The sequence below is a fragment of the Salvelinus sp. IW2-2015 genome, linkage group LG4p, assembly GCF_002910315.2.
Source record: "Salvelinus sp. IW2-2015 linkage group LG4p, ASM291031v2, whole genome shotgun sequence".
Classification (NCBI taxonomy): Eukaryota; Metazoa; Chordata; class Actinopteri; order Salmoniformes; family Salmonidae; genus Salvelinus; species Salvelinus sp. IW2-2015.
Genome location: NC_036841.1, coordinates 597,895 through 620,803, shown reverse-complemented (window position 1 = coordinate 620,803; position 22,909 = coordinate 597,895). Strand labels below are relative to the sequence as shown.

Here is a 22,909-nt window from a genome sequence, read left to right as displayed (position 1 = left end):
TACTTAAATCAATGCAAACACCAATGTTATCTTGCAAGCTACCTTAACATACTCTGCTCTTTATATACTGTAGAAGCGGCTCTCCTAGCGGCCGGGGACTTTAAAGCAAGAAAACTTTAATCTGTTTTACCTAATTTCTACCAGCATGTCACGTGCAACCAGAGGAAAACAACTCTAGACCACCTTTACTCCACACATAGAGATGGATACAAAGCTCTCCCTCAACCTCCATTTGGCAAATCTGACCATAATTCTATCCTCCTGATTCCTGCTTACAAGCAAAAACTCAAGCAGGAAGTACCAGTGACTCATTCAATACGGAACTGGTCCGATGACATGGATGCTAAGCTACAGGACTGTTTTGCTAGCACAGATCCGTGATTCATCCAATGGCATTGAGGAGTATACCACATTAGTCACAGGCTTCATCAATAGGTGCATCTACGACGTCGTCCCCACAGGATTACAGGCAACATCCGCACTGAGCTAAAGGCTAGAGCTGACGCTTTCAAGGAGAGGTACACTAATCCGGACGCTTATAAGAAATCCCGCTATGCCCCTGACGAACCATCAAACAGGCAAAGCGTCAGTACAGGACTAAGATTGAATCCTACTACACCGGCTCTGACGCTCGTCGGGTGTGCCAGGGAACACACCAAGACAGTCATGAAGAGGGCACGAAAACGCCTATTCCCCAGCAGGAGACTGAAAAGATTTGCATGGGTCCTCAGATCCTCAAAAATAGAGCATCCTGACTGGTTGCATCACCGTTTGGTATGGTAACTGTTAGGCATCCGACCGCAAGGCGCTACAGAGAGTAGTGCAACGGCCCAGTACATCACTGGGGCCAAGATCCTGCCATCCAGGACCTCTATACCAGGCGGTGTCAGAGGAAAGCCCTAAAAATTATCAAAGACTCCAGCCACCCTAGTCATAGACTGTTCTCTCTGCTATCGCACGGCAAGTGGTACCGGAGCTCCAAGTCTAGGTCCAAAAGGTTCCTAACAGCATCTACCCCCAAGCCATCCAGGATCCAGTTGCAGAGGGAAGTGTTTAGTCCCAGGGACCTTAGCTTATTGATGAGCTTTGAGGGCACTATGGTGTTGAACACAGCTGTAGTCAATGAATAGCATTCTCACATAGGTGTTCCTTTTGTCCAGGTGGGAAAGAGCAGTGTGGAGTGCAATGGAGATTGAATCATCTGTGGATCTGTTTGGGCGGTACGCAAATTGGAGTGGGTCTAGGGTTTCTGGGATGATGGTGTTGATGGTGTTGATGTGAGGCTTGACCAGCCTTTCAAAGCACTTCATGGCTACAGACGTGAGTGCTACGGGTTGGTAGTCATTTAAGCAGGTTACCTTAGTGTTCTTGGGCACAGGGACTATGGTGGTCTGCTTAAACATAATTTAGTGTCCTGTGCGCTCTGACTCTCGTTACATTTCATTTTATTATTTGAGTGGCATYCATCACAAGCAAAGTCGATACATTGGCTTTTTTTCATTTGGGCAAAAGTCTGTCCTCTCGCCTCTTTCCCCTTTCCACCTTGACCCGGAAACAGATAAGTGGTCAAGTAGTCGAGGAGAGTGTAAGTTTGTTCGTAGGCGAATGGAAGTGTGTCCTGCCTCCTCGGTTGCCATGGATGTGTATCCTGCCTGACTCCTTCACAGAAGATTTTTGATACACTACAAGACCAAAAGTATGTGGACACCTGCTCGCCGAACATCTCATTCCAAAATTATGGGCATTGGTATGGAGTTGGTCCCCTCTTTGCTGCTATAACAGCCTCCACTCTTCTGGGAAGGCTTTCCACAAAATTTTGGAACATTGCTGCGGGTACTTGCTTCCATTCAGCCACAAGAGCATTAGTGAGGTTGGGCCTGGCTCGCAGTCGGCATTCCAATTCATCCCAAAGGTGTATGATGTGGTTGAGGTCAGGACTCTGTGCAAGCCAGTCAAGTTCTTCCACACCGATCTCGACAAACCATTTCTGTATGGACCTCGCTTTGTGCATAGGGGAATTGTCATGCTGAAACAGGAATGGGCCTTCCCCAAACTGTTGCCATAAAGTTGGAAGCACAGAATCATCTAGAATGTCATTGTATGCTGTAGCATTAACATTTCCCTTCACTGGAACTAAGGGGCCTAGCCCGAAACATGAAAAACATCCCCAGATCATTATTCCTCCTCCACCAAACTTAACAGTTCGCACTATGCATTTCGACAGGTTGCGTTCTCCTGGAATCCGCCAAACCCAAATTCATCCTTTGGACTGCTAGATGGTGAAGCGTGATTCATCACTCCTGAGAAAGCGTTTCCAATGCTCCAGAGTCCAATGGCGGCGGGCTTTACACCACTTCAACCAACGCTTGGCATTGCGCATGATGATCTTAGTGTCACACCCTGATCTGTTTCACCTGTCTTTGTGCTTGTCTCCATCCCCCTCCAGGTGCCGCCCATCTTCCCATTATCCCCTGTGTATTTATACCTGTGTTCTCTGTTTGTCTGTTGCCAGTGCGTCTTGTCTTGTCAGGTCTTACCAGTGTTCTTTCCCGCCTTCCTGTTTCTCTAGTTCTGTTTCATAGTTTTCCCCGGTTCTGGCCATTCTGCCTGCCCTGACCCTGAGCCTACCTGCCGTCCTGTACCTGCCTGACTCTGACTCTGACCTGACCACAAACCTCTGCCTGCCCTCGACCTGCCCTTTGCCTGCCCGGTGTTTCTAATAAATCATCTGAGAACTGTGCTATTCGCCTCCTGTGTCTGCATCTGGGTCATATCCTGAGTCGTGATACTTAGGCTTGTGTGTCGCTGCTTGGCCATGGAAACCCATTTCATGAAGCTCCCGACGAACAGTTCTTGTGCTCATGTTGTACTATCCACTTCCCGTATCTGCATCTGGGTCATATATTGAGTTGTGATAGTATGAACTGGCCATGACTGACACAGCAGACTCGGACCATCTCCGCAACGCTGTCTGCTCCCAGGGAGCCACCATTGGAAGACACAAGGAGTTACTTTATGGTCTTATGGAAGGATTCCAGACCTTGGCAGAACGCCAGGACCGTGCCTTCAACACATTGCTGGAGCAATTCCGTGGATTGTCTGTGAGGCAGCCCGCCACTACAGTAACCCCCCAGACTGTCAATTTCCCCGCTACCAGCGACGTTTCTCCTCAATCTACCCCATCTTCCCAAGAACACTGTTTCCCTCCTCCGGAGCGCTATGCTGGAGATCCTGGATCCTGCCAGGTGTTTCTCTCCCAGTGTTCTCACATCTTTGAGCTGTACCCCTCTTAATTTCCCTCGGATTGCTCGAGGATAGCGCACGTGATAACGCTGATGTCCGGGAGAGCTCTTGCCTGGGCTACGGCGGTGTGGGAGGAACAATCCATCATTTGCCTCAGATTGGAGGAGTTTGTGGCGGAGGTACGGAAAGTGTTACATTCTCCGTTGTCCGGGAAAGAGGCAGCTCGTAAGCTACTCCAACTATGCCATGATTCCCGTGGTGTGGCAGACTGCGTGGTGGATTTTCGCACGTTGGCGCTGAGAGTGCCCACAACCCGGAAGCCCTGTTCAATGCATTCCTTCACGGGTTGTTGGAGGGGATTAAAGAGGAGCTCGCAGTCTGGGAGCTGCTCTTGGACCTCGACTCCCTCATAGCCTTGACCATCCGGATCGATGGGCGGCTACGGGAACGTAAGAGGGAGAAGGAGTCTGTTCCCTGTTGTCCATGCAACTGGGCAGGGCTAGATTGTCTCCTGCTGAGCGCTTACGCAGACCTAACATCCAGAGCTGTCTGTATTGTAGAGCTACGGGACATGTTTTATCTACCTACCCATTAAAGAACCAGGCTCATCAAGGAGGTACTAGTACGAGTACGCTGGTGAGCCGTACAGGGAGTTTCCTATCTTCCATTGCTCGCACCCCTCTCCATGCTACCCTGTTGTGGCATGACCGGTCCAAATCTCTCTGGGTGCTCATAGACTCTGGGCCCAATGAGAGCTTTACGCTGGGAACCCCCACACAACCCATCTCCATTCCCATGGACTTCAGAGCGTTGGATGGGCGCTCTATTGGCAGTCACCCACACCACATGTCCCGTTAACCTGAGCGTGTCAGGTAATCACAGTGAGTTTATGCAGTTCCTGCCCATCGAATCCCCTCATGCACCTGTGGCTTTTGGGTTTTCCTGGCCCCAGAGGCACAATCCCCTGATTGACTGGGCTACTGGTTCTTCTGGACTCCCTGGCTGCAGGGGGTATCCATCCTTCTGCCTCCCCGCCGGAGCAGGTTCTTCTTCGTGGAGAAGAAGGACAAATCCCTGATCCGTGTATCGACTAGGGCCTGAATGACGGTTAAAAACCATTACCCACTTCCACTCATCGCCTCGGCTTTCGAGTCTCTCCAGGAGGCTACCATCTTCTCCAAGTTGGACCTCCGGAACGCCTACCATCTGGTACGGATCATGTCCTCCATGTCAGACAAGTCCTCCACCGTCTTCTGAAGAACCTGCTGTATGTCAAAGCGGGAAAATTTGATTTCCATCGCTCCACCATCTCCTTCCTGGGGTACATCATAGCTGCAGGCAACATCCAGATGGATCCTGAAAAGGTGAGAGAGGTGGTGGATTGGCCGCAACACACCTCCAGAGTGCAGCTGCAATGCTTCCTGGGGATTCTACCACTGGTTCAACCGGGGCTACAGCACCCGGGCTTCCCCCTTCCCCCCTGCAATCACCTCTCCCAAGGTCCCGTTTAAGTGGACTCCAGCTGCAGACCAGGCGTTCTTGGACCTCAAACACCAGTTCACTACCGCCCCTATCCTAATCCATCCAGATCCGTCCCGGCAGTTCGCGGTGGAGGTTGACGGCACGGACGTTGGAGTAGTGGCTGTCCTGTCCCAGCGTCCTGTCCCAGCCCAAGACCAAAAGCTGCATCCTTACGCTTTCCTCTCCCATCGTCTCACCCCCACGGAAAGGAATTACGACTGGGTAACCAGGAACCTCTGGCAGTGAAGATGGCATTGGAGGAGTGGAGACACTGGTTAGAAGGGGCGGAACACCCATTCATAGTATGAACAGACCCTGAAATATCTCCCCACCGCCAAGCGCCTCAATTCTAGGCAAGCTCGATGGGCCCTGCTATTCACCCGATTTAACTTCATCATCTCCTACCGCCCAGGGTCCAAGAATGTGAAGCCGGATGCACAGTCACTCCTCTATTGCCCCACTGCTACACCACCGAGACCATCCTCCCCACCTCTTGTCTTGCGGCTGCACTCATCTGAGGTATAGAGAACCAGGTCCGTGAGGCACAGTGTTCCCAGCCGGACCACGGGGGGATGTTTGTCTCGGACTCTGACCGTTCCTCGGTTCTGGAATGGGCGCATTCCTTTCGACTGGCCTGCCAACCTGGCTCCCGTCCGACCCTGGCTTTTGGACGACAATGTTTTTGGTGGCCCACCTTGGTTCCTGCGTCTTCGTGTTTGTCGCCGCCTGCACCGTGTGTGCCCAGAATAAGACTCCCCAGCAAGCTCCGGCTGGCCTCTTTCAACCACGTCCCGTCCCTTCTAGTCCCTGGTCACATATATCCTTGGACTTTGTCACTGGTCTCCCCCCATCTGATGGCAACACGGTTATCCTTACCTTGGTGGACCGGTTTTCCAAAGCCGTCGACTTCATCCCTCTCCCCAAGCTACCCTCAGCCAAGGAGACGGCCCAGCTCATGGTGCAGCACATCTTCCGGATCCACGGACTTCCGGTGGACATGGTCTCCGACCGGGGTCCTCAGATCGCGTTCTGCACGCTCATTGGGTCGTCGGCCAGCTTGTCCTCCAGGTTCCACACCCAGTCTAACGGCCAATTGGAGCGAGCCAATCAGGACCTGGAGACGACTCTTTGCTGCCTGGTCTCCGTCAATCCCACCACCTAGAGCCAGCAACTCATGTGGGTAGATTACACCCGCAACACCCTCCCTTGCTCAGCCACTGGTCTCTTGCCTTTTGAGTGCTCCCTGGTATATCAGCCCCCGCTCTTCCCAGAGCAAGAGGAAAAGGTCAGCATACCCTCGGCCCAGATGTTTGTCTGCCGCTGTGGCCGTACCTGGAAGAGAGCCCCTTCTCAAGACCACCTCCAGGTATCAAAGACAGGCGGACCGCCACCGGACTCCGGGCTCTCCGTTATCGGCTCTGGCAGAGGGTATGGCTGTCCACTCGGGATCTGCCCCTCCAGGTAGAGTCCCGCAAACTGTCCCCGTTTTATCGGCCCTTTCACTATCTCCAAGATCCTTAGCCCTCTGCTGTTTGTCTTCTGTTGCCCCGTACCCTCTGTATTCATCCCACTTTTCATGTGTCTAGGATTACACCTACAGTTGAAGTCAGAAGTTTACATACACTTAGGTTGGAGTCATTAAAACTCGTTTTCAACCACTCCACAAATTTCTTGCTAACAAACTATAGTTCTGGCAAGTCGGTTAGGACATCTACTTTGTGCATGACACAAGTAATTTTTCCAACAATTGTTTACAGACAAATTATTTCACTTATAATTCACTGTATCACAATTCCAGTGGGTCAGAAGTTTATATACACTAAGTTGACTGTGCCTTTAAACAGCTTGGAAAATTCCAGAAAATTATGTCATGGCTTTAGAAGCTTCTGATATGCCAATTGACATCATTTGAGTCAATTGGAGGAGTACCTGTGGATGTATTTCAAGGCCTACCTTCAAACTCAGTGCCTCTTTGCTTGACATCATGGGAAAATCAAAAGAAATCAGCCAAAACCTCAGAAGAAAATTGTAGACCTCCACCAATCTGGTTCATCCTTGGGAGCAATTTCCAAACGCCTGAAGGTACCACGTTCAACTGTACAAACAATAGTACGCAAGTATAAACACCATTGGACCACGCAGCCATCATACCGCTCAGGAAGGAGACGCGTTCTGTCGCCTAGAATATGAACGTACTTTGGTGCAAAAAGTGCAAATCAAACAACAGAACAACAGCAAAGGACCTTGTGAAGATGCTGGAGGAAACAGCTATAAAAGTATTTATATCCACAGTAAAATGAGTCCTATATCGACATAACCTGAAAGGCTGATCAGCAAGGAAGAAGCCACTGCTCCAAAACAGCCAGACTATGGTTTGCAACTGCACATGGGGACAAAGATCGTACTTTTTGGAGAAATGTCCTCTGGTCTGATGAACCAAAATCAAACTGTTTGGCCATAATGACCATCGTTATGTTTGGAGGAAAAAAGGGGAGGCTTGCAAGCCGAAAAACACCATCCCAACAGTGAAGCACGGGGGTGGCAGCATCATGTTGTGGGGGTGCTTTGCTGCAGGAGGGACTGGTGCACTTCACAAAATAGATGGCATCATGAGGGAGGAAAGTTGTGGATATATTGTGGATATATTGAAGCAACATCTCAAGACATCAGTCAGGAAGTTAAAGCTTGGTCACAAATGGATCTTCCAAATGGACAATGACCCCAAGCATACTTCCAAAGTTGTGGAAAATGGCATAAGGACAACAAAGTCAAGGTATTGGAGTGGCCATCACAAAGCCCTGACCTCAATCCTATAGAACATTTGTGGGCAGAACTGAAAAAGCATGTGGGAGCAAGGAGACCTACAAACCTGACTCAGTTACACCAGCTCTGTCAGGAGGAATGGGCCAAAATTCACCCAACGCATTGTGGAACGTTTGACCCAAGTTAAACAATTTAAAGGCAATGCTACCAAATACTAATTGAGTGTATGTAAACTTCTGACCCACTGGGAATGTGATGAAAGAAATAAAAGCTGAAATAAATCATTCTCTCTACTATTATTCTGACATTTCACATTCTTAAAATAAAGTGGTGATCCTAACTGACCTAAGACAGGGAATTGTTACTAGGATTAAATGTCGGGAATTGTGAAAAACTGAGTTTAAATGTATTTGATTAAGGTGTATGTAAACTTCCGACTTCAACTGTACGTCTCACAGCCCTTTGCCTCCTGTTTCCTAGTTTTTCCCGGTTCTGACCATTCTGCCTTCCCTGACGCCGAGCCTGCCTGCCATCCTGTACCTGCCTGACTCTGACCTGATTACGAACCTCTGCCTGCCCTGAACCCGGGCCTGCCTGCCATCCTGTACCTGCCTGAGTCTGACTTGATCACAAACCTCTGCCTGCCCGCGACCTGCCCTTTGCCTGCCCATGTTTCTAATAAATCATCTGAGAACTGTACTATTCGCTTCCCGTGTCTGCATCTGGGTCATATCCTGAGTCGTTATACTTAGGCTTGTGTGCGGCTGCTCAGCCATGGAAACCCATTTCATGAAGCTCCCGACATGTGCTCATGTTGCTTCCAGAGGCAGTTTGGAACTCAATAGTGAGTGTTGCAACTAAGGACAGATGATTTTTACACACTACACGCTTCAGGTCCCATTCTGTGAGCTTGTGCGGCCTACCACTTCACGGCTGAGCCGTTGTTGCTCCTTGGCGTTTCCACTTCACAATAACAGCACTTACAGTTGACCGAGGCAGCTCTAGCATGGCAAAGATTCTGCAAACTGACTTGTTGGAAAGGTGGCATCCTATTCAGTAAGGCTATTCTACTGCCAATGTTTGTCTATGGAGATTGCATGGCTGTGTGCTCGATTTTATACACCTGTCAGCAATGGGTCTGACTGAAATAGCCGAAAAGCATGGAAACATTTAAAAACTATACGCTACTTAACCTTTTACTTATAAAATGTCTTGCACAATTAACAACATTTGTTTTACCACTTTACACATTTATTTTGGGATTCCACCCCTGGAAACCATTCAAAATGTATAACTCATATTACCTGAGATAGATTTTTAAATTGTGGTCATTATAAATTCATATACCATGTTGCCTACCATTTTAAACTACTCATGGGTCGCTAAGTATTTGTTTGATAACAAAACATCCAGTCATGTTACCTTGCTGGCTAATAACCTGGTAACTTAACCTGTGTGGTTTAAGATGGCACTGGAAGAAAGGAAAGAGGCTCCTGGATAGGAGATGGGCTTATGTAGTCCATATCTAATCAATCACTTTTCTAGTGCTCCTAAATACTGTTTGGTGTGCTCCTAACTTTTTTCAGTTGGGAGCACCAGTGCTACCAATGACTAAAGTTAATTTAGAGCTTTGCAGCTTAAAGTTTTATTAATCAAAAGTAATATAAGTTCATGTAAACAACCTTCAAAACAAAACTTCCAAGTCTAAGTAGGTCCAAATTACACCATAAACTCTTCAGTTTAAATCACAGAATTAAATTTACCCTAAGTGATACCCTGCGCATCACAATTACCTACACACAGCCCTGCATTAGACCATGCAGACCAGACGTGAGTTGACTTTTATGTCCATGTGAATGTAGGCCGAGGCCCGCTCTCCTCAGCACCTGATGACAGCTTAATTCCCAGGCCTGGCCCCCTGCTGAGGTGGCCGTTTGTGTGGGATGACAGACGGAGATCAGACCAAGGGGAGATGAGTGGGAACCCTGCAAGCCCGCTCAGGTTTCGAGCACCGTGAAAAGATTTGTCCAGGCCATTCACCTCTGATGGAGTTTCCCATGTTCTGCTGGGAAGCACTTTTTATTGAAGTGTTTCCATAATGAGTCCCCATTTCTCTCTATCTCTGTGTGGGCACACACATATGCGCTCACGCACGCACGTTGGCACACACATTTTGTGGAGAGAGCTGGCCTGTCCATTCGTTTTTTTGCTGCAGCCGATACCACATGGAGCACCGGTGAGCTACCAACTACACAGACCAGGGTAAGATGGGCTTGGGCCCAGGGCAAAGGGATCAGAAAAAGATGGGAACCGGATTAAAAGGGGTTGGGGGGTCTTGGAAAGAAGGGACTTGTTAGAGTATTTAGGGGATTCGAGTAAAGGGGCTGGGGTATTGAGTTTTGGAAAGAGGGGCAATAAGGGGACCAAGGCAAGAGGGTTTATGGTAAGAGGAGGTCTAAATGAGAGGTGTTGGAGGACTTTAGGGGATTTGAAAAGGCTTTTAAAYAATTTGAGTACAGTACAGTTACAGACATTCATGCAACACCCTAGATATTTTGAAGGTTATACGTTGTTAACATTCTGAAGGTTGGAAATGTGTGAACCTTGCTCTCTAGGTGTTAAAATGGAGCGGATATGTTTGATCCTCCTGCTGATGGGTAGGACCACTTCAGTCTTGGCACAGTTTAATGGATACAACTGTGATGCCAACTACCACAGTAGGTTTCCCGGTGAGCATGACAGTCATTTCATCTCTATGTAAATTCTCTCAAATCATTTTAACTTATTCTTAGTTCTGAGAATCGTTGTTAGAATTGCTGTTTACCCTTTTATCTCGTTGTCTATTTTTCTCTTTGTCTTTTTGTCTCTCTCTCTCTCTCTCTCTCTATCTCTCACTCTCTTTAGCAGAGCGCGACATCAGCGTGTACTGCGGGGTTCAGACCATGACCCTGAAGATTAACTTCTGCCCGGTGCTGTTCTCCGGCTACACCGTTGCAGACCTTGCACTCAATGGTCGCCATGGCGATACCCACTGCCGGGGCTTCATCAATAACAACACGTTCCCCACGGCAGTACTGTTCAGCATCAGCCTCAGCACACTGGAGGCCTGCGGCAATAGCCTGGTGGTAAGGAATACACACACACAGATGGACGAACACACACACACACACCTACTGTTATGTTTTATACTTACACAGGTTTGTATTAGTATGACCACCAGAATCTAATGTGTTTTATATTTTTGGCGCACGTCTTGCTTGAGGCTAAGGTAGGAGTTGTACTAGATTGTGTATTTAGAGACAATGTCCCTGTCCTCAGGTGACAACAGCCTACGGGGCTAATGCCTACGGGAACATGTCGCTGGTGCAGATTGGTAATATCTCAGGGTACATCGACACTCCAGACCCGCCATCCATCATCAGCTATCTGCCCGGCCTGCTGTACAAATTCAGCTGCAGCTACCCCCTGGAATACCTGGTCAACAACTCACAGCTGGCATCGTAGGTGCCTGCAATAAACACCTGAAGGGCTTATTTTGAATAAAATTGAAGTATTGAATAAGTAGAGATATTTCAGTATTTTTGATAGATGAATTTGACATTTGAAAGATGAATTTGACATTTGAAGTCAGTCAGCAATTTCATATTGACCTCGATAGTTTGTGTCTTTTGTGCCTTTTTTAAAATTGATGTAGTTCTGTCCTTGAGCTGTTCTTGTCTATTAATGTTCTGCATTATGGCATGTTTCTTGTTTTGTCTGGACCCCAGGAAGAGCAGCTGCTGCTTTCACAACAGCTAATGGGGATCCTAATAAAATACAAAAAAACTTGTACTAAACTGTACTAATTAATTTGAACCTTTTCTAGGTCATCTGCTGCAATATCAGTGAAGGACAGCAACGGTACCTTTGTGAGCACATTGAGTATGATCCTTTACAATGTGAGTACACAACATCAGTGTTTTTTAGTGCACACAAGGACTTCATAACAGGGCCCTCATAGTAGGAATTCAATGTCAAATAATAACTAGAACATGCTCAAAATACTAAACAAATGATGAGACAGTTTTATTAGGTAGAAATAGACATACAGTATCATAAAAATAGGCAACTTTTTGATTCACGGCCAAACTCCTTTTGGTGCAGGACTCAACCTACAACCAACAACTCTCTATCCCAATGGCCGGACTGGCTTTGAAAACCAGAGTGTTTTCTGCAGTGAAAGCCACAAACCTGGACAAACGGTAAAAGATAAGGAGATCTTCAGATATGAAAAAGTTATATTTTTTGTTCTAGTTTCTATTATTCACAATACACATGGGGATATGATCTTAGAAGCACAAAGATTTCCAACATGATGTGAACAGAAACCTATGATTATGACATTATAAGTGCTGGTTAAAAAAAATGGAATCGCTGTAACCTTCTCCCACATTACCTGGATGGCATAGAATTGATATAGTAGTCAAGTACAACTGCGCTATGCTATACACAGTATGTCATACACATACGCTATCATTTAAGACCTATCCTCTATGCCCCATACCAATTCAGTTCTATCCTCTTTGGTTCATTGCCATTCAGCTGTCCTCTATGACTATGTGAAGGCGCCAGTGGTGGTGCTAAGAATGTCTGATCGGTCCTGTTGTGTTGTGTTGTGTTGTGTGGTTAGATCTCTATCCTGTATCAGCCCCGTACTGTTTTGTCTCTCCCTAGATGGAATATCTTGATGGACTACTGTTACACCACTCCCTCAGGGAATCCCAACGATGAACTGCGTTACGACCTTTTCTTTGGGTATTCACGCTTTTTCTCAAATGATGCCAAGATAAATGACAAAAGTGTCCCATTACCCATTCATCCTCAACCACTTATCATAGAGCCCCTTACAATGGGTTCTCATGGTGAATGATAGGACACTTTTCTCATTGAGCAGTTAAAACAGGTCTAGACGTTTCAGTGCATTTTGTGTGTGTTCGTGCTTGTGTGCATGCTTGTGCACATGCGATGCTCTTTCCAAACAGCTGCCATAAAGACCCACAGACGACTGTTTTTGAGAATGGGAAGAGTCAGATGGGTCGTTTTGCCTTCGAAGTGTTCCGTTTTGTCAAACACAGACACCAGAAGATGTCCACTGTGTTTCTGCACTGTGTCACCAAGCTGTGTCGGGTAGATGACTGTGTCCTGCTCATGCCGGTAAGAACATTTGACATCTTACCAAATGATGTGTTCAACATCAGTACAGTCAACAGGGGGAACTTCAATGCTCTGCAAATATCAGAAAACACCATATTAACACCAAAGTACCATATTTCTTGACTTCTGATCAATATGAAGCTTCACATAGTCCACTAAAAATTTAAATACCTTAGCACTATTCACTATTCCCTATTGAATACAGATTCATATAAAGGAGTATATGTATGTGATTTTATATTAATATAATATTGGAAGATCTGTGGCCATCGGCGTAGGAGGGACGTAGAGGATAGCCTGGAGTCTAGGCCGTCGTCTGGGGATGCCATCATCACTGCTGGACCCATCATCACCAGGATTGGTACGCAGGATACCTCTTCATCCATACCCACTTCAACTTAGACTGTAGTTTTGTCTGACTTCAATTAGATTATTTTGATATCCGTGATATAGTTGTAGAGTAAGTATTAAAACTGTATGATGTGATGTAGCCTATACACGAGAATCCCTTTCGATTATATATTGTATAGTCTTGAAATCTACTGATGGAGGGTTATGTGAGAATAAAATGAGGTGGGATTTGACAGTATACTCAATGGTTATTCAGTACATTTGTATTAAAATGCATGGTTGTGTTCCTCAATAATGTTGAAACTCTGAAAGCATCAATGATTGATTTTGTTTCTTTACAGATGAAACTCCAATGAATAACTCACAACTCAGTAAGCTCTCTCACTTTGTCACTGCTTGTGCAATGCCTTGACAAGTGATATATTTATTTAATCTATAAACTTTGTAATGTCAAAAGACAATTTTTCTGTGCTATATATTTACATTCTTTATACATTCACTACCTTCAAAAGAAAATATGACACCCTTGGATTTACAGCAGAAATGATGATAGTAATGGTTAACTCACAAGTTTCACTTCCCTTTTGTGTTTCTTAACCATTAACTGTGGTTTTAGCCTATATCAGTGAGTATTTGTGTCTGCCCATACTTACTCTTTGTGTGTTTGTGTGTGGTAATCCAGCTGCATCAAGTGGCCCCTCCCTCCCGTTGAACCCAGTGACCAGTGCTCTGCTGTCAGGTGTGGTCATTCTAGGCGTGTTCAGTCTGGGCTTCTTCCTGCTCTCGCTCCGCCTCCTCCGCAGACCCCGCCTCCCTACAGCCACACCCTCAGGAGCATGGAACCCTGGTTTCAAATAAACCTCTCGTGGGTGTGCTCTCTCCCTCTCTCTCTCTCTCATTCTCAATATCTCTGACTCATTCTCCCCCTCATTTTTTTATCCATCTAACTATAACTAATACCCTACAGTATGTATTTGCACTGTAGAGATAACTAATAAACTCACAGTAGAGATAACTGTGATCTCAAACAATGATTCTAGAGTAAGAGGTTTAGCCACGAGCAAAAGATTCACTATGTGCCTATGTACCTACCAAGTAAATACATCAATACATAATAGGGACAGTTATTGTAGATCGGGACCTGTATTTTCTGAAAGGTTTACTTAGCTACTCTACCTTCCTTGAATGTGTACTTTCCATTTCGCTAACTTACTCTTATCCGGCAGCTGTAACAGTCACTGTCATGCCAAACGCTGTCACACATTCACGTGTACATGTACATACACATACTCAAGCGCATATTGATACTGTAAATAGTTCATTCCTACTTTGTGTACAGGGGAACAGTATATGTTCAATAATAATAATGTTGTGTACTGTTTTCCTTGTTTTGTTCTGATCCATTGATAGACCAGTGTATTGTTTTTTACAGGTAGTGTGTAATAAAACTGGCCCAGGTCACTATGTGAGGCTGATTTCCCATTTTTTCAATACCTTAGTGTCTTTTTGTCATCCATTGCTTGGCATGGGGTCAGTTACATTAAAGAAATAAAGGGTCATTCAAATAACCCTGACACCTGGGGATGACTGATACTGTCCTCTACAAAGGCCAACACCAAAACATTACTTGTAGATATTTTTATAACACACTGTCTATTTTAACCTGAGAAAAGGTAGGCTTCAGTATAGTACTAACATGTGAGGAGAATTGAAGAAGTGATTCATCATTCTATATGTATGATCATGATGAATATTTATATACCGTATGTATAGTACTTATTGGTATGAAGTATGGCTGAAATCCTGACTTCCACATAACTTGAATGTTTGTGAAAGTTTTTGCCATCAATGCTTAATTAAAGAAATCTCTAATAACTTGGTCAAGTCAGGATTTCACCCTGTGCTTATTTTATTTGAGGATGATGTGTTTTTTCCCTTTTTAGGGAATGTGCTATTTGATGTGGAAAGTTTAAAAAAGAAAGCAATAATCCATTTACTATAATTACTTAATTTCGTATTATGTGTTTAAATTTATAATCATGTTGATAGGGGGGGGGGTTATTTTTCAAATAAATATTTTACATATCAGTCTGCCTAATGATATTATTTACTGGCCTTCATGGTGTATTAGTATAATTCTAACACTGATGTTGTGGCGTGTTTGAGACTTCAAGCTAGAGTTCAATCGGACCTGATTTTGTCTTTTACCCAAGGTCAAATAAAATCACAGAAGGTTTTTGAACATTGTAGAAAGTTTCCAGTTTTCAGAATAAATGTGCAGGCAGTTTATAAACAAAGATACAGCATAAATATTGCTATTTTTGTTTGAATTCCAGCAATTGTAATTCAATTATATGAGGATCATGATTTATATACCTCCATATTAGAGGAATATGATCCCAGTGACCGGCTATAACATGTCTAACTATAACATGCCAATTGTCGAAATGTAACCCATCCTGCAATCTGGGCCCTTTATTGTGCTAATCCCATATTTCAGCAGCTATTATACATTATATTCTCTGTCCACAATGGCTGTTGATGACTGAGAGGAGAGAAATGAGAGCAGTCATCACCCTCTAGATTTACTATCTTTGATAAGCGATTATGTTTTGTTTTTCCATGGACAATATTCAACCCAAGTTCAGGTCACTGCCAGGTCCAAACCCAGGCTGCATTTAGTTTTTTGTAGTGACAAGAAAACACATGATCTGTGAAAAAAGGCAGAAAGACCCTGGTATGTTTAAGTGTACACGTCATGACAATGACCATGTCGTGTGTGTGTCCATAATCCTCTCCATGGTTTTGTGCACGTCACAAGGGACCATGGTAACCACCCATGTGCTCTAATATGACTCTAATCAAATTTGAACTTTGGGATAACTCTGTATGAAAAGCGCTATACAAATTAAATGTATTATTATTATTATTGTTATTTATTAATCCGAATAAATGTTTTCCCTTCCCTGGTGGCTGACCTGACAAGATCAGGTTACCACTGACCTTCATGCAGTTCCTTTCAGTCCCACTACTGGTTCCAGACCGAAGAAGAAGACTAGATATAGACACTAGATATAGACATGATGCATAATAAGTATGTGGACTCACTCTTCAAAGTCACACAGGGCACGTTTCTTGGTAACGTTTTTGGTTACATTTACATATCATATTTGGTTTTATTTGAATTGGAGTCACATGATCTTTTTTTCATAGGTTCATTATGAATATGTGTCTGGGCGGGTGCTTTACATTATTCAGACATGCTCTGTATAATATTAGTACTTTCCCCAACACAGGAAGAATTTAATTTGTTCAAAGTGTTTCTGATAACTGTAATCAGTACTTGCTCACTGTAATGTGATGTAATTTGAAATGATCATATCAACAAAGGGATTCACGTGATTAGCATAGGGCTTTAAAGATTACATTTTTAATGTTATGTTAATTACTCACCCAACATTTTTTTTAAATCAAATGTTAATGCTCATATACTATAGTGCTGAAGCCCCTTCCCTTAAAAGTGGTTGAAAACTAGGTGTGGGTCACCTAAATCGTATTAGAACTTAAAGGAAACAACAAGACGCCCCTCACATTGTGTGTGTGGTCCCTAAAGACCATGAACCATATACTTACTTGATTATTATGTTTCATATAAGCATACAAAGGGGAGCAGGATCACACACAAAGTCACAAAGCCACCTGCCCTATGTTTACCATATAACTTTGAAGGGGACTGTGTAGGGTTTCATGAATTTGCCTCCAGGATAAGACCCACAGTGCTTTATCCACAAAAGTGAATGGTTCCCACTACCTTAGACAACCCCACCAAGATGGCAATGACCCTGTTTCCAACCAATCACAAGGTTGTATGAGAACTATATAACTAGTCCTGGTCCCTATACATACAACGTGTCGACAGTAAATGTACTACAGATTGTACACATCTAGGAATATGGAGTCATCCCATAGCATTTTATGCTAGTCTATAAATTGAATTTTGTGCTTGACATTGACATCTGTGTGTTTTTCTGCAGATCTTCAGCGAGGACAGATTGGTGAGATGGCTTTATGCAGCTTCCTCATCCTGACTTCCCTGTGCATTGTGGGCCATGATCAGGCCCTCACCCCTGCTGAATGTGGGGCTTATGCCAGACAACCAGGTATAGTAACTACATCACTTCTACATTTCAACTCTTGTTTACTGTAGCTAATCCTAACCATCTCAGCTTCATCCAAGACAGTGTTTATGATAAAGGATTTGAGGTGGGCCTTCCGAGTGGCACGGCGGTCTAAGGCACTGCATCGCAGTGCTTGAGGCGTCATTACAGACCCAAATCCGATCCTGGGCTGTGTCACAACCGGCCGTGTTAGGGGAGGGTTTGGCCGGTGGGGGCTTTACTTGGCTCATCGCGCTCTAGCGACTACTTGTGGCGGGCCAGGCGCCTTCAGGCTGACTTCGGTCGTCAGTTGAACGGTGTTTCCTCCGACACATTGGTGCAGCTGGCTTCTGGGTTAAGCYGGTGGGTGTTAAGAAGCGCGGTTTGGCGAGTTATGTTTCGGAGGATGCATGACTCGACCTTCGCCTCTCCCGAGCCCTTTGGGGAGTTGCATCGATGAGACAAGATCATAATTGGATCGTAATTGGATTGCAAAAAGGGGGTAAAATACACAAAAAAAGGGTTTGAGGTGGTTAGGGTTATAGTCTTGTTAAATTGTTATTTGAATCATGTCTGAAATAGCTAGATTGCTTCAGAGCAGGGACACTTAAACTATAGTGGTTTATCTGTATACATTAGCTCAGAATACATTTGAACGTTTTTAATCTTACTCAGTGTCTTCCTGCATCTATCAGAATACACAGACATCTCAGTGGTCTGGGGGACCTCCTCCATTGACCTGGCTATTCAAATCTGCCCTGCCATCTAGTCTGTTGATCCTGAACCACATCATGGATAACACAATCTGTAAGGGAACTCTGAACACCAGAGTGATTCCTCCTGTCCTGAGATTCAGCTTTCCCCTTTGCCAAGGGGACGCCTGCGGGAGTGTCTTCTTGGTGATTATTAATAGGATAATGTTTATGTATGCTTTCCTCTGCCCTGGAGGAGTGTTGTGATAGAGGGAAGGCTCGCAGCACCACTGACCTTGACTGAGGGGAATGAGGGAGCAGAGAATGTATGTTTCTCTGAGAGGTTTTGACTCCTGTGAAACTTTTAAAACATTTGAAACTTACCTTATCACGAGCTTGAAAGTAACACTAAATTGAAAGCCCATTTACGCTAAAGAACAGGTGATGGCTTTCAGTCTAAAAGAAACTTCAAGGGAATGAGAGATCTCATTTTATGGTTTGCCTTCTGACAGAGAAAAATGCTATTTTCTACACACTATTGCACCAGCAACCTTCAAAGCCACATCGTCAACATGTGCTCCAGGAACAGGGATATTCTCAGACTTCTCCAGCCTCCAGACGGTCAATGTGAGCGGGGTAGTCCGATCATACGACCCCAACATTGGAACGGTCACCTATAATGCTGAGCTCAAGTACTTTTACTCCTGTGCTTACCCTCTGGAGTACCTCGTCAAGAACACCCTGGTGGACATGTAAGTGAAAAGATTTACTGGATATATCGCTTACATATGAAAATCAGACACTGCTCTGCAATTGAAACTGAGCACCCATACAGTTGTTTTGTTTGCAGCATGATATTACACAGTTCAAACACAGTTCAAAGCAGTTGATCTTTCTGTGGGGAGAGTGTTAGCCTGGGTCCTGCTGTAGTAATCAGTCAGCTACACTGGATCTAGGTACTCTGTCTGACCTTTCTCTTTTCCCCTCTTCAGGTCAGCCTCCTCCATTGCTGTGAAGAACAACAATGGTAGCTTCATCAGTGCTCTGAGCAATGCCCTGTTAAGGTTAGGACAACACAACCAGCACCTACGTAACACCCCCATTCATATATGCACGGCTGCGACATGGCAAAGAGCCAATTTGCCAATGTGCTGCCACCTTATAAAATAACTGTAAACCTATACCAACATGTGTAAACATGTCTGATCATATGTCAGATCTTATGCAAGTGTGCTTTTATAATAGTGCCATCTTCCTTTCTTCCTTCACCAGGATGCAAACAATACCACACCCCTGGTTATCCCTTCTCTGGTTATTGAGGACTAATGTCTTCATTCAGGTTTTAGCTGCTAACCTGACTTGCCAGTAAGAACCTTCTTGTTGTGTTCCCTCTTAGCCTTAGTAATAATGAATAGTCAAACAGTTTTAGAATGTGTATAAAGGGTTCTAGTTGTGATCTGAATTGTCTGACCTCACTCTTTCTCTACAGATACCATGTGCTTCTGGACTGATGTTATGTGTCCGTCTCCCCGCTGCTCTCCATCTCAACATTCTTTCATCTCTTTGTATCGTAAGTAAAAAAAACAACAAAAAAACAATCTTCAATCAAATATTGAAAAAGTGTTAGTTGCCCGGTTCATATCAAATGAGTATTCATTGTTTTTTATTTTTATATCACCTTTATTTAACCAGGTAAGCTAGTTGAGAACAAGTTTTCATTTACAACTGCGACCTGCGAATAAACAAGCGTACAGTCAATAACACAATAGAAAAAAAAGAAAGTCTATATATAAGTCTATATATTGTAATACTGGGCTTGATAAAACATCTGGCCTCCTTTGCATTCAGACACAGTGCACCTGCTCACTAGATAATTMAACTATCTATATCCAGGTTCCTCTTTATCTAGTAAGCTCAATGCAAAAGGGAGGAGTAGCCACTTTGTCTAGGCACCAAGGGGCCATATTCAATCATTAATAATCTTTCTGTATCTAGCAGTGTGTTGTCCTGCCTGTGTGCAAATGGGCAATTGTGAGGTGAGGTTCACCTTTTTTGTAAAGCTGCTCCATTAATCAGATGACCACCATGCTGGAGAATGGAGACAGCCAGAAGGCCCGTTTCTACTCTGTGATTGCACCACTTGCAGCACCTTCAAGGTACAGTACCATTGATCTGACCACACAACTTTAGGCTCAATCCATCCACAACAGATGTCACAGCTTTAATTGTTGAGAGATTTACAAATTAAAGTAAAAAAGTTAGAAAATGACCCCTACTAAAGGGTATCCTCCAGAAGTCACATTTCGCCTGTCTAAGTTTACAGCCCGGTCTCATACACTAGACATAACATAGTAAACGAGGGACACTGTTTGGTATGGTTATATGAGAGGGAAGGTTACTTAAGGCAAAAAATGAAAGGAGTCCAGTTGGTCGAGGTGGATAGGTAGGCATACAACGCAAATGTCTAGCAACCCAAATAGTCCTATTTTTGTAACATATCATAGTAATTATAATTCGTAACATATCATACGAAATGGATGATGGACATCCAAAATAATACATTCCATACGTAACATACGTGCCAAACGTAATATACGATACTAATTTCAGTGTTCCGGATTTTTGTTTTCTATGTTACCTCTACCCTCACCTCAGGACCCATCAAGACCATGGCAGAGAGCTGTATGTCCACTCTCTATGTACCTATATTCTATATAGCAATATACTCATAATAGGACGTCATATCTTTCCTAAAACACATTTGTTAATGTAATGATAATTTTACCATCCTCATGTTCATTAGGCCTATCTATTGTTTTCCAATTCCATTTCCAATACTAACATATAATGCCAATTTATTTGGAATAATCTTATGAATACTGTTTTTCTGGGGGGGGGGTTTCAGTTTCTCTTACTTCCAAAGAAGAGGGTCCGTRTTTCTTTATCAAGTTAACTCTACTATCATATGACCAATTAGTGACAGCAAATCTTTCGCTTTTAAAGTTGTTGACATCATTCTAACAGGAAGGTCAGTGTTGCTCAGATGGGAAGAAGCTTTTCCACTGGCTGTTGGTGTAATGTGTCATGTTGCTCCCTCTCCCCTTTGTGCACAGCGCTTTCTGGTGGCCAAGGGAGCAGCTTGGGTGCGTCTGTTGGCCTGGGGATTGCCGTAGCAGTTCTCATTGTGGTTGGTGTGGCTGCTCCACTGATGGGTGCAACCTTCTACTGRAAACTGAAGTGGTTAAGCTAATGCCAGTATCTAAGACTACCATGCCAAAGCCCTTTGGTCATCAGGAGATAGAGACATGACATGAGATTGACAGGGTAGCATTTCAATACTAGTGGAGGTGTGAAAGTAGTGTTCTCTTCTACTCACTCAACCTTGACTATCGTTTTGGSGTCGTTTACGTTTCTTTGGATCACTTGAGAAACTGTTTCAGGGGTGGTAACATGAATATTCTCATTGGTTTAAAGCCTTATGGCTCTCCTAGTTAATAACTGTGTTAACAAGTAGGATAAACGTGACTATGGTAAACACAGATAGTTGACTACTGACCCTGTAAGAAACCTAATCTTTAGTTGGATAGGCAACATGGATAGTGTAATGTGTATGTACAATCCAGAGCTGCATTTTAAAGTTGAATTCAAAACTTTATATTATTGTAATCTTGATTTTTGTTGCATGTTATATGTAATTAAAGATTGGTTGRAAATGAGTGTACCTTGCAATCAAGTGATCTCAGATGCCATAAGGATGAGTGAAAGTGTTATGTGTACTTTAAAAAAAAATCTGTATTCCAGAAAGATTACTAAAAGTTAATGTTAAGATTAATTTTGTTATTTAATTAAGTCATGACCTTTATATCCAAAGGAAGTGAGACTAAGGACTGCAAACTTTCCCTTCCTAAAATAGGAGTTTTTAAAATAATCTTACACATATGACGACCTCTAATTTTCAGGCTTGTGTGATTCTTGTTTCATGGATAATCAGGTGGGTTTCTGTGGCTTTACTTTTGGATTGATGCTTAAAATCTATGTTGTGGAAACTGTTATCTGAAACCTTTGTATATTTCCATGCAGTGAATGGTTTTAGTTGTGTATATACACTACACCGCCAAAAGTATGTAGACACATGAAAGTATGTAGACCTTCAAATTAGTGGATTCAGCTATTTCAGCCACATCTGTTCTTGACAGGTGAATAAAATTGAGCTTACAGCCATGCAATCTCCATAGCAAAAACAACATGGCACCGTCATAGGATGCCATCTTTCCAACAAGTCAGTTTGTCAAATTTCTACCCTGCTAGAGCTGCTGTAAGCGATGTTATTGTGAAGTGGAAGGTCTAGGAGCAATAATGTCTCAGCCACGAAGTGGTAGGCCACACAAGCTCACAGAACGGTACCGTGGAGTGCCGTTCTCACTACCGAGTTCAAAACAGCCTCTGGAAGCAACATCAGCACAAGAACTGTTCGTCTGGAGCTTCATGAAATGGGTTTCCATGGCCGATCAGCCACACACAAGCCTAAGATCATTATGCGGAATCCAATTGTCGGCTGGAGAGGTGTAAAGCTCGCCTCCATTGGACTCTGGAGCTGTGGAAACGCGTTCTCTGGAGTGGTGAATCACGCTTCACCATCTGCCAGTCCGACGGATGAATCTGGGTTTTGCGGATGCCAGAAGAACGCTACCTGTCCCAATGCATAGTGCCAACTGTAAAGTTTGGTGGTGGAGGAATAATGGTCTGGGGATGTTTTTCATGTTTCGGGCTAGGCCCCTCAGTTCAAATGAAGGGAAATCTTAATGCTACAGCATACAATTACATTCTAGACGATTCTGTGCTTRCAACTTTGTGGCAACAGTTTGTGGAAGGCCCTTTCCTGTTTCAGCATGACAATGCCCCTGTGCACAAAGCGAGGTCCATACAGAGATGGTTTGACGAGATTGGTGTGGAAGAACTTGACTGGCCTGCACAGAGCCCTGGCCTCAA

At 44.2% G+C, this 22,909-nt stretch overlaps 1 protein-coding gene and 1 pseudogene across 1 annotated transcript; both read left to right on the top strand.

Annotated features, from left to right (window-relative positions):
- Positions 1 to 9,664: 9,664 nt before the first annotated feature.
- Positions 9,665 to 14,955, top strand: LOC111958290 (zona pellucida-like domain-containing protein 1). Its single transcript, XM_023979523.2, has 11 exons — positions 9,665 to 9,789; positions 10,143 to 10,256; positions 10,432 to 10,652; positions 10,846 to 11,027; positions 11,393 to 11,465; positions 11,671 to 11,768; positions 12,241 to 12,321; positions 12,549 to 12,720; positions 12,979 to 13,081; positions 13,413 to 13,442; positions 13,754 to 14,955. The coding sequence occupies exons 2-11, from the start codon at positions 10,151 to 10,153 to the stop codon at positions 13,927 to 13,929; spliced, it is 1,242 nt and encodes a 413-aa protein (XP_023835291.1). The 5' UTR covers positions 9,665 to 9,789; positions 10,143 to 10,150; the 3' UTR covers positions 13,930 to 14,955.
- Positions 14,956 to 17,131: 2,176 nt separating this feature from the next.
- On the top strand, positions 17,132 to 20,383 carry LOC111957446 (zona pellucida-like domain-containing protein 1; annotated as a pseudogene).
- Positions 20,384 to 22,909: the final 2,526 nt, after the last annotated feature.

Excerpts from the sequence above, each read along its gene's own strand:
- LOC111958290 (XM_023979523.2), top strand. The coding sequence starts at position 10,151 with ATGGAGCGGATATGTTTGATCCTCCTGCTGATGGGTAGGACCACTTCA. Across the intron at positions 10,653-10,845 it reads CCTGCGGCAATAGCCTGGTG|GTGACAACAGCCTACGGGGC; the intron begins GTAAGGAATACA and ends CCCTGTCCTCAG. Across the intron at positions 11,028-11,392 it reads AACAACTCACAGCTGGCATC|GTCATCTGCTGCAATATCAG; the intron begins GTAGGTGCCTGC and ends AACCTTTTCTAG.